Source organism: Rousettus aegyptiacus, unplaced genomic scaffold (genome assembly GCF_014176215.1).
Source record: "Rousettus aegyptiacus isolate mRouAeg1 unplaced genomic scaffold, mRouAeg1.p scaffold_m13_p_6, whole genome shotgun sequence".
Lineage (NCBI taxonomy): Eukaryota > Metazoa > Chordata > Mammalia > Chiroptera > Pteropodidae > Rousettus > Rousettus aegyptiacus.
This window is the reverse complement of record NW_023416309.1, coordinates 65391055-65404754: the sequence shown is the minus strand read 5'-3', so window position 1 is coordinate 65404754 and position 13700 is coordinate 65391055. Positions and strand designations below refer to the sequence as shown.

The 13700-nt window shown below is 52.2% G+C and overlaps 1 protein-coding gene across 3 annotated transcripts; it reads right to left on the bottom strand.

Annotated features, from left to right (window-relative positions):
* Positions 1-3379: 3379 nt before the first annotated feature.
* Positions 3380-9395, bottom strand: RNF112 (ring finger protein 112). Of its 3 annotated transcripts, none has more exons than XM_016145154.2 (14): positions 9030-9395; positions 8820-8860; positions 7782-8067; positions 7377-7583; positions 7138-7266; positions 6849-6953; positions 6381-6431; positions 6031-6087; positions 5870-5944; positions 5636-5750; positions 5305-5471; positions 5172-5225; positions 4991-5065; positions 3380-4909 (listed from the first exon to the last, which is right to left on the bottom strand). In XM_016145154.2, the coding sequence occupies exons 1-14, from the start codon at positions 9081-9083 to the stop codon at positions 4412-4414; spliced, it is 1914 nt and encodes a 637-aa protein (XP_016000640.2). In that variant the 5' UTR covers positions 9084-9395; the 3' UTR covers positions 3380-4411. The 3 variants fall into 3 exon arrangements, with proteins under 3 accessions (XP_016000640.2, XP_016000641.2, XP_036079456.1); XM_016145155.2 differs by having other exon boundaries at positions 3380-4882; XM_036223563.1 differs by lacking the exon at positions 7138-7266.
* Between the last annotated feature and the right edge of the window lie 4305 nt (positions 9396-13700).

Below are 13700 nucleotides of genomic sequence, written 5' to 3'. Positions count from 1 at the left end.
AATTGGTTGTTGCAAGGTTACTTTCCTTTAGGAGATGGCAAGGGTCTTATCAGGCAGATTATCTCACTAGTGCTGACCAGGTGATTCCTGATTGACTCGTTTAAGATTCCATTTCTGGGAAAGGCCCAAACTATAATTAAGTCTCAGTTTGATGATGTGGAGCTTAGCATAAGCGACTCCATTTTGGACCTGTTTTGCTTTTAACAAGTAGAAGAAAAAGATACTTTTCCCTTTCTTATATAACCAATAACTTGTTTTAGATATTTACCATGGGGTGTACATGTTTAAAGATTTTCTCCCAAGTCACATATTGTACTTACTTTTCTAATTCACCTCATTGTGAGTCTGATAATTGCTTTGCATTTTACTATAGAATCACTGAATATTTTGATGGCTACAAAATGCCCACAGAAAGGTAGAAACAGCAATGGAGGTCATTCGAAATTATAGTGTTACTATAAGAGAGTGACAAAAGTGGAAAATTGTAATAGTAAATAAAAATAAGACTGAATTTTCCTTGTTATAAAAAGTAAAGAGATCTTTTTCTCCCCCTTCTTTCCCTGGAGAAAACTTGTGTTTGTAAATACTTCCTCTGTCCTTTTGATATGTATGCAAATCTTTTAAAAGCTTAAAGAAGGCTCTTACCATAATTGAAACTTAGGAATTTTGTTCAGAAGGGCCTGGGAGTCAAGGAAAATAGGGCTCTGGCACCCTGGGAGTTTTGCCGAGGCACCTTGACTACCTGCTTGTCATAGAAATACAAGTTTTCTTTTTCCTTCAGATAGTCAATTAACCAGAACAGATGGCCACCCAAATTACCTGGTGAATTTAAGGTGAACTCTGAAAACACCTATAGCAAATGGTGCTGTCAAGTCCTCTCATCTGAGGACAAGTCTTCACAGATGAGAACATGCATGTGCTGGGCTGTATCTGCCTGGTTATACGAAAATGATGGGATATCTTTTCTCTCTTTGTAATCCCATTTTCTAAACAGCAGATTACGCATGATGCGGCCCAGCCTGGTTTAATGCTTATTTGATAACAGAACTATTTCTTTTCTACTTTTGTGAGGAGGATTTTCTGGGTTTTTATTTTCCTTGACATCACAAGGGTCTACCCTCTAGGTTCTCGTAGGCAATGTTTTTACCAAATGTTATGTCAGGACATAAAATGAATTCAACAGTGTGTTTCCTTACTGCCTTCCAGATAGCCACTGATAATTTAGGTTTTTATTAGGGCATCACCAAGAAACAAGTTTCTGTGTTATTTAGGGTAGCACGGGCTATGATGTAGTAATAAATAAACCTACATATCACTCCCACTTAATGCAAGAAAGGTTTTTCCTTACTTGTGACTTGCTTTCATGCAGGTCAGGGGGCCCTTGCTCCATGCAGTCAAGGGGCTGCTATAACAAAATACTATTACTGGGTGGCTTAAAAACATTTATTTTTCACAATTCTGGAGGTTAGGAAGCCCAAGTCATGATGCTGGCAGATTTGGTGTGATAGCTGATGAGACTCTCTTCCTCGTTCATAGAATTCTATGTCCTCACATGATAGAAGGTTCTGAGGTTCTCTCTGAGCCTATTTTATAAATCACTAATCCCAATCATGAGGGCTCCACTTCCCTAAGGCCTCGCCTCTTAATATCATCACATTGATGATTAGAGTTTCAATATATGAATTTGACAGGGGACACAAACATTTAGTCTATAGGAGGGATGAAGGATACGGTTTCCTTTTGTATTGTGGTACTGCCATCTTCAATATGAGGGAGGCCTCAGAAGCAGGAACCCAAAGTCAGTCACCAGATCTCTAACACGAGACTCTTAGAGAATCTTGGAGTCACCTTCAACAGGTCATAAAAGAGAAACCAGCCAGACTTCGGCATGCAGCTAAGAGTCGCTCGGGCTCTCGTGAAATATATAGAGCCAATGTTGGAAGCCCAGGAAGCCCCCTAATTGGGTTTAGGACCCAGAGACCTGGTCTTGGAGTCTGGAGAGACTTGTGAGTTGAGGGCTCACAAGCAAGGAATTTAGCATTAGAAATCTTGGGTTCAAGTCCTGGCTTATTTCTGACTAGCTATTTCAACTGAGACACATCATTTTTCTGAGCTTCTGTAAAAATGGGTACTCTATATACTGTATGAGATGGTTTTGAGGCTTAGGGAAGATGATGTTTAGGAAGATGCTTCGAAAGCTTTAAGGCACAAGACACACACTACCTAATATGACTTGTCTTGCCTTTGCAGAGTACTACTACCTCTAGGTCAGTGTTCCCTTCTGTCCAAAGAGCAGGGAGAAGTAGCCACTGCAGTTCCTCCCAGAGCCACTGGGTGGGACTCTAGCTAGATAGTACCCTCCCTTGGTGATTTCTCTAAAGCCCTCCCCAAGTCCTCAGCCTGCCAGCTCCAAAGTCTGGGAGGTTTTGTAGCTACGTGCCCAGAGATGATGAAGGAAGGACCCAGAGAGATGCTTCCAGGAAGCCTTTCTCAATAAATACCTCTCTGAATGTGGACCCTATCCTCACCTCCGGCTCAGTCCTTAAAAGTTAGAGTCATCCTCAGTCCTCTGTCTTCACCCCACCAGTTCCTCATCCTGGGATTTCTCTGCATCACTATTTTGTCTCCAGCTTGCTAATTACAACTTCTACTGTTGAGCCATGTGTCCTAGACCACATCCTTCGGCCTCTGTCTCCCAACACCATTTCCCAGAGCTGGACTGGATTGAGGTGGGGGCGGTCAGAAGTCACCAAAGAGGAGTGTCTTGATTTCAGCACAGCCAAATCTAACAGAATCTCTACTGATGTCTGTGGAAGAACACCCACCAACTGAGGGGTCGGGAGTCCAGGGCTCCCCTGCATCTGTTGTCAGACAGCTGTGGAGCATTAGCTGAGACTTCCCCTCCCTGGGTTTCCATCTGTAAAAAGAAGGGTTTGGACACTGTGACCGCTGCTATAATTCTGAGATGTGAGCCTGGGGCAGGGAGGAGAAACCATAGGTGAGCCCCCAGCTGGCTGGCCTTGCAGAATTATTCCTGGGCTCTTCCTCTCTCCATGGCTTTAGCAAGGACTCCCCATCTATGCCTCCATTCTTTCCTATGCCCAGACAGATGCCAGGTGACTGCCTGTTCACAAGGCCCCGGGGAGCAGGACCCCAAGTCCTAGTGGACAAGCCTGTGAGGGTGGCCATGCCCTTGACCATTGGCCTGAGCCCTCCTGAGCAGGGGCTTTGGACACTGAGCTCCCAGATCTCTTGAATTTCAGTCTCCCTCTTCCCATCCATGAGTCCCCATAATGGAGCACCTTGGTTCATTTCTACCTGCTCCAGAGCCCTCTTGGGAGCTGAATTCAAGAACCATTTTAAGAATTTACTGGGAAGGTGACATTTAAGCACACACATTTTATTTGTCATATAGTGCACCCTTTAACCCTTTACAGTTTAATAGTCTAAAAGTCTTCCTAGTAAGACTTGCCTGTCCCCCTGGGAGGGGCTCTGGGCCCTCAGGTTCTCTGTAGAGGCTGCACCCAGGCTTTCTGCTAACTTGGAACAGAGGAATCTTCTCACAGGCTGGGTGGAGTGTGTAGTAGAATGTGCTCCCTTGTTGGTGTTTTGCAGGCCTTTCATGGACTGTTCCCGGGGCTGTCTGCTTCAGCACCAGATGCAATTGCAGGTGTTTTTCTTTGGCATTTAACCCATTGCTGGGATGGCATTCCACAAAAAAACATAGGCACTCTGTACCTGACCAGGCATGAAAAAGGACATAGCCGTGAGGGACACCTACAGGGACTCCATTTGAGGTGCACATGCAGACTCCCTAGAGTACCACCTTCCTCGGGGGCAGCTTTAGGAAGAGTCACAGGGACAAGTTTTTCCACTTCAGGGGTTAGACCACTGTCCACCACACCCAGACACTTTGGTTTTGTCCAGTGGCCCCCCTCCTTCTCTCTCTTCACCAGCCTCTCATCAGTGCTCCCAATCCTAAACACCAAGGACACTCGACCTGGGGTTGATCCCATCTGTGAAAGGATCCACTGCAGGAAGGACTTCCAGAATGCTCAGCCTTCCTACAACCCTGGGGAAATAAACCAGGGTGGGGAGGGTGGAGCCTAACTCTTGGTGGGAGACACTGTGGTCAAGTTTATTTAGGTTAGTGGCAGGCTAGCAGTCGTCTACAATCGGCAACAGGCCCTATACTCTATTTACTACCCCAAATATTTCCTCTTGGACCTCAAAGGCCTCCTTAGGTTCCTGGGGTCACCTTGATTCTTCAGCTCAGCCAGCCACCCAGACGCTGCGCATTCGGCACACTGGTTAGTGCAGTAAACGGGGGTCCTCGGAACATCACCCCCTCCCCCACTTCCTTTCTTCCCACCTCACGTCTCTCCTTCCCTTTACTGTCTCCTGGGGACTGTTACTCCTCCTGGAGCAGGGGCTCTCGGTCCCCTTCCTGCACCCTCTCATCCTCCTCCTTCTCCATGCAGCCCACGGTGGCAGCCAACCCAGCACCCACACCACCCCCGACCACAGCAGCGCCTGTAGCTCCCACTGCCGCTCCAGCTGCCACCATCCCAGCCTCCGCAGCCAGTGCTGCTGCGGCCATGCCTGCGCCCACCACACCTCCGGCCAGGCCCATGAGCCCCGCCCCCACGGCACCGCCCACAGCAGCCAGGTGACCACAGAAGCGCATGGTGTAGGCGTCCATGAAGGCCTTAGCCTCAGCCTGCAGCTCGGCCTCCAGGGCCTCCAAGGCGTGCTCTCTCCCCCGGCACAGCAAAGCTGCTCTGTGGCGAGCCAGGATGGCGTCTTTCTGAGCGAAGAGGAGGTTCCGCATGGTGTCAGGAAGGACCCGGAGCGCTGAGAATATGCGCTTGGTGGCCATGTCCTGTGCCAGGAGGAGAAAGAATGCATCCTGACCAGGAGACCCGGAGTCCTTCCGCCATGTGGGCCTGCCTGGCAAGATACCTGGCCCGCATGCGGGCCCGGCACTCACCTGCTGCCGCACATACTCCTCAAACTCCTTCTTGGCAGTTTCCACCATCCTCAGGTCGTGCAGCTGAGCAGCCATCTGTCCACGGGAAAACCCAGGCTGCCTCCCTCCTTCCTTCCCAGATCCCAGGGCACACCAGCCAGCCTCCCTCCTGCCCCGTGGGCCTTTCCAGGGAGCTCTGTACCTCATCTGGAGAGGCGAACCCAGGCCCTGTTTTCCCCATCCAGCCTGAAAGGTTCTGCAGAGACACCATTGGAGGGATCAGGGGGGGATGGGAAGCCAGTGGGCTCTCCTGGGTCTCTGGGGAATTTTCACACCTTGATTTCCTGAGCTAACTGCTGTCCTGTGAACAGACGTCTGTCTCCCCTGGCCATGGGGCGCCCTTCACTCCAGTACCCTTGGCAGCGGCTCTTGGCATGCTGGGGGGCAGCATTCAGCACATCAGTGACGTACGCTCGGAGGTGGTGGAAATTGTCATCTGTGTCTGAGGAAAAGATTCCTCATGCTAAGGAGACCAGGGGCTGAACAGGACTGGGCTTTGGGAAGAGAAAGGGTGTCAGAGGCTAGGAGACACTGGCTAATGTGAGGAGGATCCAGTTGCCCAGAGAAGGGCAAGCTGGGGAGGACTTTGCTGCTGGGGATACTCACTGCCTGGGCTTCTGTGGTCTTTGGTGGCCCACCGCCTCCTTGGAGCAGGCAGGAGGTAACAACGGGCTCGCCTCCCCTGGAGCAGCTCTCGAACCCTGGGGTATTTGCTGGATTTCTAAGAGACGAATGGGGAGAGCTCTAGGCTAGGGGTCGAGCCCCATTTCTAGTTTGCCTACAGGACCCCTCAACTCTGCCCTGCCTACCCTCCCCTCTCTCCTCCCTCTGAACACTCACCTGGATGACATCATCCATGTGCCCCTGCCCTGCCTTGTTGGGATGGGATGAGTCACGAACTAAGAGATCCATGTGCTAGAAGAGAAGAGGTCCTGACACCAGCAGCTGGTGGGGTGGGGATATCTGGGTCTAGGTGACGAGTCCAGAAATGGGTATCTCACCTGGATTGGCACCATCCCAAAATGCCTGCCCATCACCTCAGCCATATGGAGAAACATCTAGAAGCAGGACACAGAGGGTCGCGGCTGGGACACTCCAGTTCTGTGCCTCCCCTCCACACTAGGTTCACTGTACAATCCATGCTCCTGGCTCCCAGCTCCAGGCCTATCTGGCCTCCTCTCAACCAGGTGTCTCATGTGTTGCCCTCTACCCTCAAACCCCCCAACCCAGCTCCAGGTCATAAAATCCTAGGCCAGAACTGAAAGGCATCTGATTCCAGCTGGTCCAGTCCCCTAGTCTTATAGTCAGGGCAGAGATGGGGGTGGCACCCCAACACCAGATGTCTCCTCACCTCCAGATATTCTAGGTCTGTCTCCTTCAGCTCCTGAGAGGTGTTGAGGATCTGGAACCAAGGAGAACAAAATGGAAGAGGGTCTGCAAAGGCAGAGATACTGGGAAGACCTCAGTGAGGGAGGAACTCACAGGCCAACTGTGGGGCTTCGGACCTGGGAGAGATCAGCCCAGGAGCTTCCACAGGCTATAAAGCAGTTGGCTGTCTATGAGGGGCAGAAGGTAGGTTGGAGAATGATCCTGCAGGCCTTCAGCTGCTCCCAGGGACTTCTGACCCACCTTTAGAACAAACTGTTCCCGCTTTCACCAACTTGGGGTTTCATTCCTTTGCAGGGACACCCCTTGAACCTGCCAGGTGACCAGCCCCTGCGTTCTGAGGGCCAGACCTAGCCGAGATGCTCCAGGTTTGCAGAAAGCTGAGCTGAGTCAGGGCAGGTGAGGTTGGGGTGTCAGATCACAGCGCCCTCACCTGGTAGGAGCTCAGCATCGTGGTAAGGGCACAAAGCTTGGTCCTTGTTTCTCTGCTCAGTTCAGAGCTCATGGCGTCCCCTATGTCCACCAGAAACACGGCCACCTGTGTAGCGGAGGGGACAAGCCAAGGAGTCAAGACTGCCTCAGCACCTCTGCCTATCCTGTCTTCTTGTCCTTGCCTCAAAGTTTTTTCTCAATTCTCTTCCTCTTTTCCCATCTCTGCTCTCTCTCTTCCCTTCCCCCTCCCTGACCCAAACTTGACCTCCTCTGCCCTTTCTCCCCCTCACCTTCCTCCCTTCTTTTCCCAGAAGGAAGGGGTGGCTCCACATCCATATGCCCCTGGTAAGGTTGTTGGCACCCCATCTGAATCCCTGTAGGGATCCCCCTCCTCTAGGCCAGCCGCCCTCATTGGACTCCTACAGGACAGAGGAGAGCATCAGTTGGTGCATCCAGCCTCCATTCTCCTCTTAAAGCCAGGCTGGGACCTCTAACCTGTCCCCAGCCCCTCTCCCCAACTCGCCCTCACCAGGCCTGGCAGCCCCTGGAGTAAATGGTTAAGGAGGAAGGTCTTCCCTGAGTGCTGCTCCCCCAGAACAGCAAGGAGGCAGATAGGGGTGTCCCTGGCCAGGGGGTGCTTCAGGCAGCGGTTGATGGCCCCCATCCGCAGGATGAGGCCTCCGGACGCGTTGATTCGTACCAGCAGCAGAGGTTCTGCCCTCACAGCACAGGTCTCCTGAGCCAAGAGAAAGAGGAGTCCCTGAGCATCCAGACTGTGGGAGTCGGACCCCCAGTCTGGAACGTGTCCAACCTCAAACTTAGTTTCTCACCCTGACATTCTAGAATAGGGCCAAGCTATACACCCCTTTTGGACTGGACTCAGGTTTCTCCGCTCCCCACTCCCTCCACCCCGCAGCGAGGCCTGGTCCGGGACCTGCAGCACAGGAGGCAGTGGCTTCTGAGGCAGGAGTTTCATCTTCTCCCCCAGACTCCGGAGGCCCTTCTTCTGCTTGCATATCTTCCGGCACTCTGGGCAGCAGGGTGGCTCGCAGCCCGGGACACGGTGAGTGCTGAAGCACCGAGTGCAGAAGTCATGGCCGCAGTCCAGCGAGACAGGCTCCCGCAGCCTCTCCAGACAGATGGAGCAGGCAGGAAGCTCCCTGGGCGCTGCGGGCCGGGAACCCAGGCCCAGCTCCAACTTGGGGAATGGCGTGTGGGACCTGGGGGTCAGAACAGGCCATTTGAGAACGGCACGTGGGGTGCAGGGGTTTAGGCCAGGGATTTGGGGGTGGACAGGCTGCTCCCAGAGAGTCCATGTTTGGCCTGTTTCTCACTGACTTGCATCCCAGAACCTGGAGATTCCAGAGTGGGATCCGCAGAGCAGTGGTGAAAGTGATCCTGGGAGAGAGAAAGCCTGGAATGGATGGAATCTTGGCTCTGCTATGTTACCAAGTACAACCGTGGGCAGGTTCCTGCCTCCATTCAGGCCCGGTTTCCTAATTGTCCAAGAGGAAAGGTGAGGAGCGCCTACCTCGTGGGGCTGTCAGAGCCATGTGATGAGATAGTGCGTTCACAGCACCCTGCCCAGTGTCTGGCACAAATGCTCATGAAAATCTTCTCCCACAGCCTCCTGCTACCAGGGCTCCCTCAAAGAGTTACTGACTCATTTGAACTGCCCAAGGAGCGACCCCTTCTACAACCTCCCGCAACAGCTTAAACACACCCCAAGGTGGAACCATAAGGAGAAGATGGGAGCCCCCCACTGGTGGGGTAGATGGCTCTGGTTCTTAGAAGATTCTTTCCACTTTCCCACTCTGAGCTAGAATCAGCCTCCCTGATGAACCCACCCTCCAGAGCCTGGCAAACCAGCCTCATGCTCCCTCCCCTAGGACAGCCACAGGCACCTCTGTTCCTGGACCACCCAACGACAAGACCCACTACACCAATCCTTCTAGCAGGCCCTGCCACTTACCAACTGTTGCTACTGTTTCCCATGAAGCTCCGTTTTCTCTCCTTGGAGAGAAAATTGGGGGGTGGGGGTGGGGAAGACACACACACAAAAACGTTATTTAGAAGAGAATCCTGGTTTCAGTGGCCCCTCATCCCCACTCCGCACACCCACTCCCCATCCCCAGGTAGCCCCTTCCCACCCCCATCCTCCTCCTCAGATCTCAAGACTCGCCTGTTTGCCAAGCCAGTGACAAAAGGAAATGATTGACAAAGCAGACCTCGGCATGGGAGGCTGGGAATAGGGAGAGGGTCCGGAAGCCGAGAATTGAGGCCCACGAGCCCCTCAGCCAGCGGTAAAGATGGAAGAGCTGTAGAGCTGTGGCAGGTGGAGGGTGTGGGGGGTTGGTCTCCCCAGAGGAGCTGACTCCGTCAGAGCTGGAAAATAGATGTCGGGAAGAGGAGGCTGCCTCCGGACTCACCCCAGGGGGAGGAGACAGGACTGCGGGAACCAGGGCTCTGGAAGAGGGAGGGACTGAGCTGGGCTCAGAATCCCTGGCAGAGGCTGGGATGCAGGCGAGCCAAAGTGGTGAGTCGCCATGGAGACGGAAGGGAAAGATAAGGACAGGGAGGGGGAGGGTGGATGGAGAGAGAGAAGCCACATGGGTGTGCTGGCAGAGAGGGAACCATGGGCAGGTACTGCCCCTACTGGCCCTTCCAGGGCCTCAGGCAGGGTGTGCAAAAGAAGAGGTGTGAGAAATGAGAGAGAGCCTCCCTTTCTTTATTGGATGAAAATTTTACCGAGCATTTACTATTTGTGAGGCTCCATGATGCCACCATATTGCATGTGGCCCTGCATGCTGCCCCCTGCCCTGGGTTACCTCACTGGTGCCAAGTCCTACCTGCAGCTTTCCTCAGCAATCTTGGCTTCTGTGACACTGACTGCATGTCCCCTGGTGTCTCCTCCTTCTGATGGCTTTCACTCTGCTTCAAGTTTGGGACAGTCACCTCCAGACCTTCTAACTGCAGCTTGACTGGGTTCCTCCCATCCACTCCTCAGTGCACTGCCAGCATAAATCCCCCTGAGCACAGCCAACCCCATGTTGCTCAGATACCTGCCATGACTCCCTAACCATCAGACCAAAATCCAAATTACCTGGCTACATCTGTGGGCCTGAACCATCTTCTCCAGTCTTGTCTCTCCTACCCTTTCTTGCCGTTGCACCTTTGCTTCATGTTCCCTCTGGCTATAAAGGGACTTCCCCTTACACCCCTGAGAGATACTCACAGGCCCATCTAAGGTGCCATTCCTTTGCAGGACCCTCCCTGCTTCACTCCTCCCAACTGGACATGGCTCAGGCACCTGACCGGTGATAGATCCTGTGTGGTCCAGGCTCTGGAGCCATGCTGCTCCAATATCCATTCCAAGATGACTTATACAAGCCAGAGGCCCTGGGTGCTTCCCTTCTCTGAGCTCTGAGGGGTTACAATTACATACAGAAATCTGTGTGCCCAGGCAGATTTATTCTTAAGCCCTAAGAGCAAGAATGCAGGGAGGAGGATGAGATTCATACATAGGAAAACTTTAGCGGACATCACCCCCAGCAAGTGGGATGCCCCTGCAGCTGGGGCTGGATCTTGTATACGCCAATCTTTCACACTAGGAACTGGAGTGCCTCTATTTGTGGGAATGAGTCAAAGCCAGAGAAGCTCTATGACTCCGGCAACCCCTCCCCATGGCTGGCAGCAAAGCCTCTCTAGGGGAGGAGCCTGGCAGAGCCTTGCCCACTGCTCTTCATCCCTGCAGAGAGTAGGTCTTCTCAACCTTGTGGCCTTGCATCCCTGGCAGAGAGGTACAGGGGAGAGAAAAGCTGGGCACTGGACTCACATGGAAGTTCCATACCTTCCCTATCCCGACAGGAGACCCTGGTAAGCTGCCATCCTCTTTGAGCCTCTGTGTCATCCAGTGAGCCTCTGTTTTCTCATTGCCAGGCAAAGATGTTGGAAAGCAGATGGGCACCTGGTCTTCCCTGAGCGACACTCACTGGGCACCCCACTTGGGCTGCAGCTGGAAACAGGAGAGACAAAGATGCTGTCCTCTTTGGGGCAGGGACCAATCAGGTGATGGAAGTGCGCCACTATGATGGAGGGAAAACCCAGACTTGGAGGTGTCAGGGCTATCCCCATAAGCCAAGGGGCAGGGAAAGGTTGCTCCAGGCAGAGCAAACAGGATTGGGGTTTGAGGGAGGCCAAAGAGCCATGCAGCCAGGGCATGTAGGATTTTATGAGTCAAAGGAAGGGATCTGGGGACATCAGTAGGTGTCCCAGGAAGGCTCTAGCAAGGCATGTTGTTTGTAGAAACATCATGTCTAGGGATGGCTATGCCATTTGAGGGCCTGGTACAAAATGAAACTGCAGAGACCCCACCAGAGGCATTTTGATTGAAAGTCAATCTCCCCTTTCCATGGGCCCACCATCCCCAACTCACTGTTTACAGGTAACCCCGAGGGAGGCCCAGGGAGGGGTATGGCTGTCACTTGTCCCACCCCAAGATGCCCAGAGCCAATCCAGAGGTCCCCAATTTTATTTGAGCCCGAATTCAGGCCTCTGGGTGGAAGGGATGCCAGGGGACAGGGAGTGGGCAGCCAGAAATCCATCCTAGGGAGGCAAAGAGAGGTGGACACAGAGGGGCCGAGGCTCTCAGGTCCCAGTGCCTGCTCCATTTCCCCATCAGAGTTCACTAACAAAACACAAACTCAAAGCTCAAGTTATGAATCATTTCCAGATGGAGACTGCAGAGCCCTGCTGCCTTTCTGAAGACTAGTCCTAGGCAACTGCACTGGCCACATACCTAAGAAGCCAGCCCCGGTCACTCTGGCTACTGTGTGGACATCAAATTAGAAAGACAGGGCTGGAGGTAGGTGGGAGGCCAGGCCACAAGAGCAGAGCCCAGCAACCTGAGGGGCTTCACTGTGAGGGACACAGTGGGAGCCCACCAGCAGAAGCGAGGGTGGGAGAAGAACTGTGCTTCCTTGGCCTGAGAGGTTATGCTCCTGAAGGAAGGCCCAGACCCTGCTCCTTTGCTCTCAGAGACCCCTGCTCATATCTAGGGCTACCTCTTGTCCTGGTCAGCCAGCTGTGGGGGTCAGAAGGGAACAGCCCCATTATATCCACTAGGACCCACAGGCCTGTGAGCGTTTCTACAGTCTCTGAGGATGATTGAAAACTGATGGGAAAATGAGAGTCTCCACATTACAAAAAGAAAACTGCAATATCAAAAGTAATACCTGCTTAGTTCAGTATCTGCTGCCCTTGACTTTATGTCATCCAGTGAACTCAGCCAGCATTATCTTCTGTTAAGTCAGATTCAAATCATGAGTGCCACTGACTCAACAAATATTTACTGAGCATGTACTAAGTGCCAGGCGTTGAGATAGGTTTTGGAATGTTGGGGTGACCAAAACAGAAAAAATGGCTATGACAATAATTAGCAGTTGGTTCCTATTAAATTCAAAAATGTAAAGACTACACAAATCCTCTTTTTAAAATTTATGGCAAAAAATTTCAATTCCCTGTTGGGGAAGATTTCTTGGGTACCCTGAGGCAGGCAGAAGCTGCTTTACACACACAGACACACACACTCACTCACCCACTCGCCTCCCTTCCTGCCCTTCCATGTAAATTCACACACATACATGGTGAAAATACTCTCATTTCTCCACACTGTGTACACATACCCTTTCACTACTTTCTCTTGTCTGTATAGACCCCCCAAACACTCCTGCACATGTGTGTACAGGTTCACACACATCTGCACTTAGACTCACAACTACACATCCACAGACTCTCATATGCTCACTTGTTAACACTCACACACAAACATTTGTGTGCTTACAGAGGCCCTCACACTCATGCACACTTACACATGAGCTCGCACTCCCATATGCACGTGTATGTACCTCAAACACTCTTTCCCAAGGGCACTGTTCCAAGCACCCTATGTACATAAACTCACCCTTAACAACACAATCTATGAGGGAGGTACTATATTCCAGATGAGGAAACTGAGGCCAGAGAGGTTAAATCACTTGTCCAAGGTCACACTGTGATTAATGGCAGACCTGGAATCCAAACCCAGGCAGTCAGGCTCCCACAGCCAGGATCTTAAATTCTACATTCTATGGTTTTCTTGGAAGTCATGTTAATTCTGCTAACAAGCCTGGGAAGGAGTTTGTAGTGTTTCCATATCTCAGTATGCCGTCAGAGGGGAGAAAAAAATTCTCTCAGCCCATTTACATAAAGTATTGGAATCAGACAAATGAGATTTGAATGGTTCTGACCCCAGCTTGCTATGTGACCTTGGGCAAGTCACTGATCTTCTCTGGGCTTCAGTTTCTTAATGCCTACATGGAGAAGGGCTTGATGAGACCGGAGTTCCCTTCTGTGGGAGTGTCCTTCCCCTTGCCCACCTCTCCAGCCTGGGAGTTTCCAGTGGGCATGGGGGCAGGCTAGTCCTCACAAGGAAGCCTGGCACTGTAGGCACTGGTGAGCAATGGATCCCTTCTCTTCTGGTCCTGACACCTGGAAGCCTCTCCCTTCGTTGTGCTCCTAGGAACCACCTGGACAACTCCAGCTCTGCCAGAGAGGTGCAGGCCATGTGACAGGTCGTCATACCCCTCCCTCACAACTCAGCTGTGGCCCTGTTGCAGCTCTCAGACTATGCCCTTCTCCCCCAGCCTCCACCCAGCTGCCCATGGGCACTTACTGCTGGGTGACTGGCTGGGAGAATATGAAGGATACAAGCCCAGATCTGGGACCCTGGGGCTGAGGTGACATCCCTCTTCCCATTAACACCCTGAACCCAGGCTCAGCAGTTCTCTACTCTTCCTCCCCAAGCCGCTCCCAA

What these genes read in the sequence shown, in the direction of transcription:
- RNF112 (XM_016145154.2), bottom strand. Translation starts at nt 9,083, where the DNA reads ATGCCGAGGTCTGCTTTGTCAATCATTTCCTTTTGTCACTGGCTTGGC. An exon ending in TCCAGGGGCTGCCAGGCCTG is followed by an intron (nt 7,267 to 7,376) that starts GTGAGGGCGAGT and finishes TCTGTCCTGTAG; the next exon opens with GAGTCCAATGAGGGCGGCTG. An exon ending in GGTTCGCCTCTCCAGATGAG is followed by an intron (nt 5,066 to 5,171) that starts GTACAGAGCTCC and finishes TCCCGTGGACAG; the next exon opens with ATGGCTGCTCAGCTGCACGA.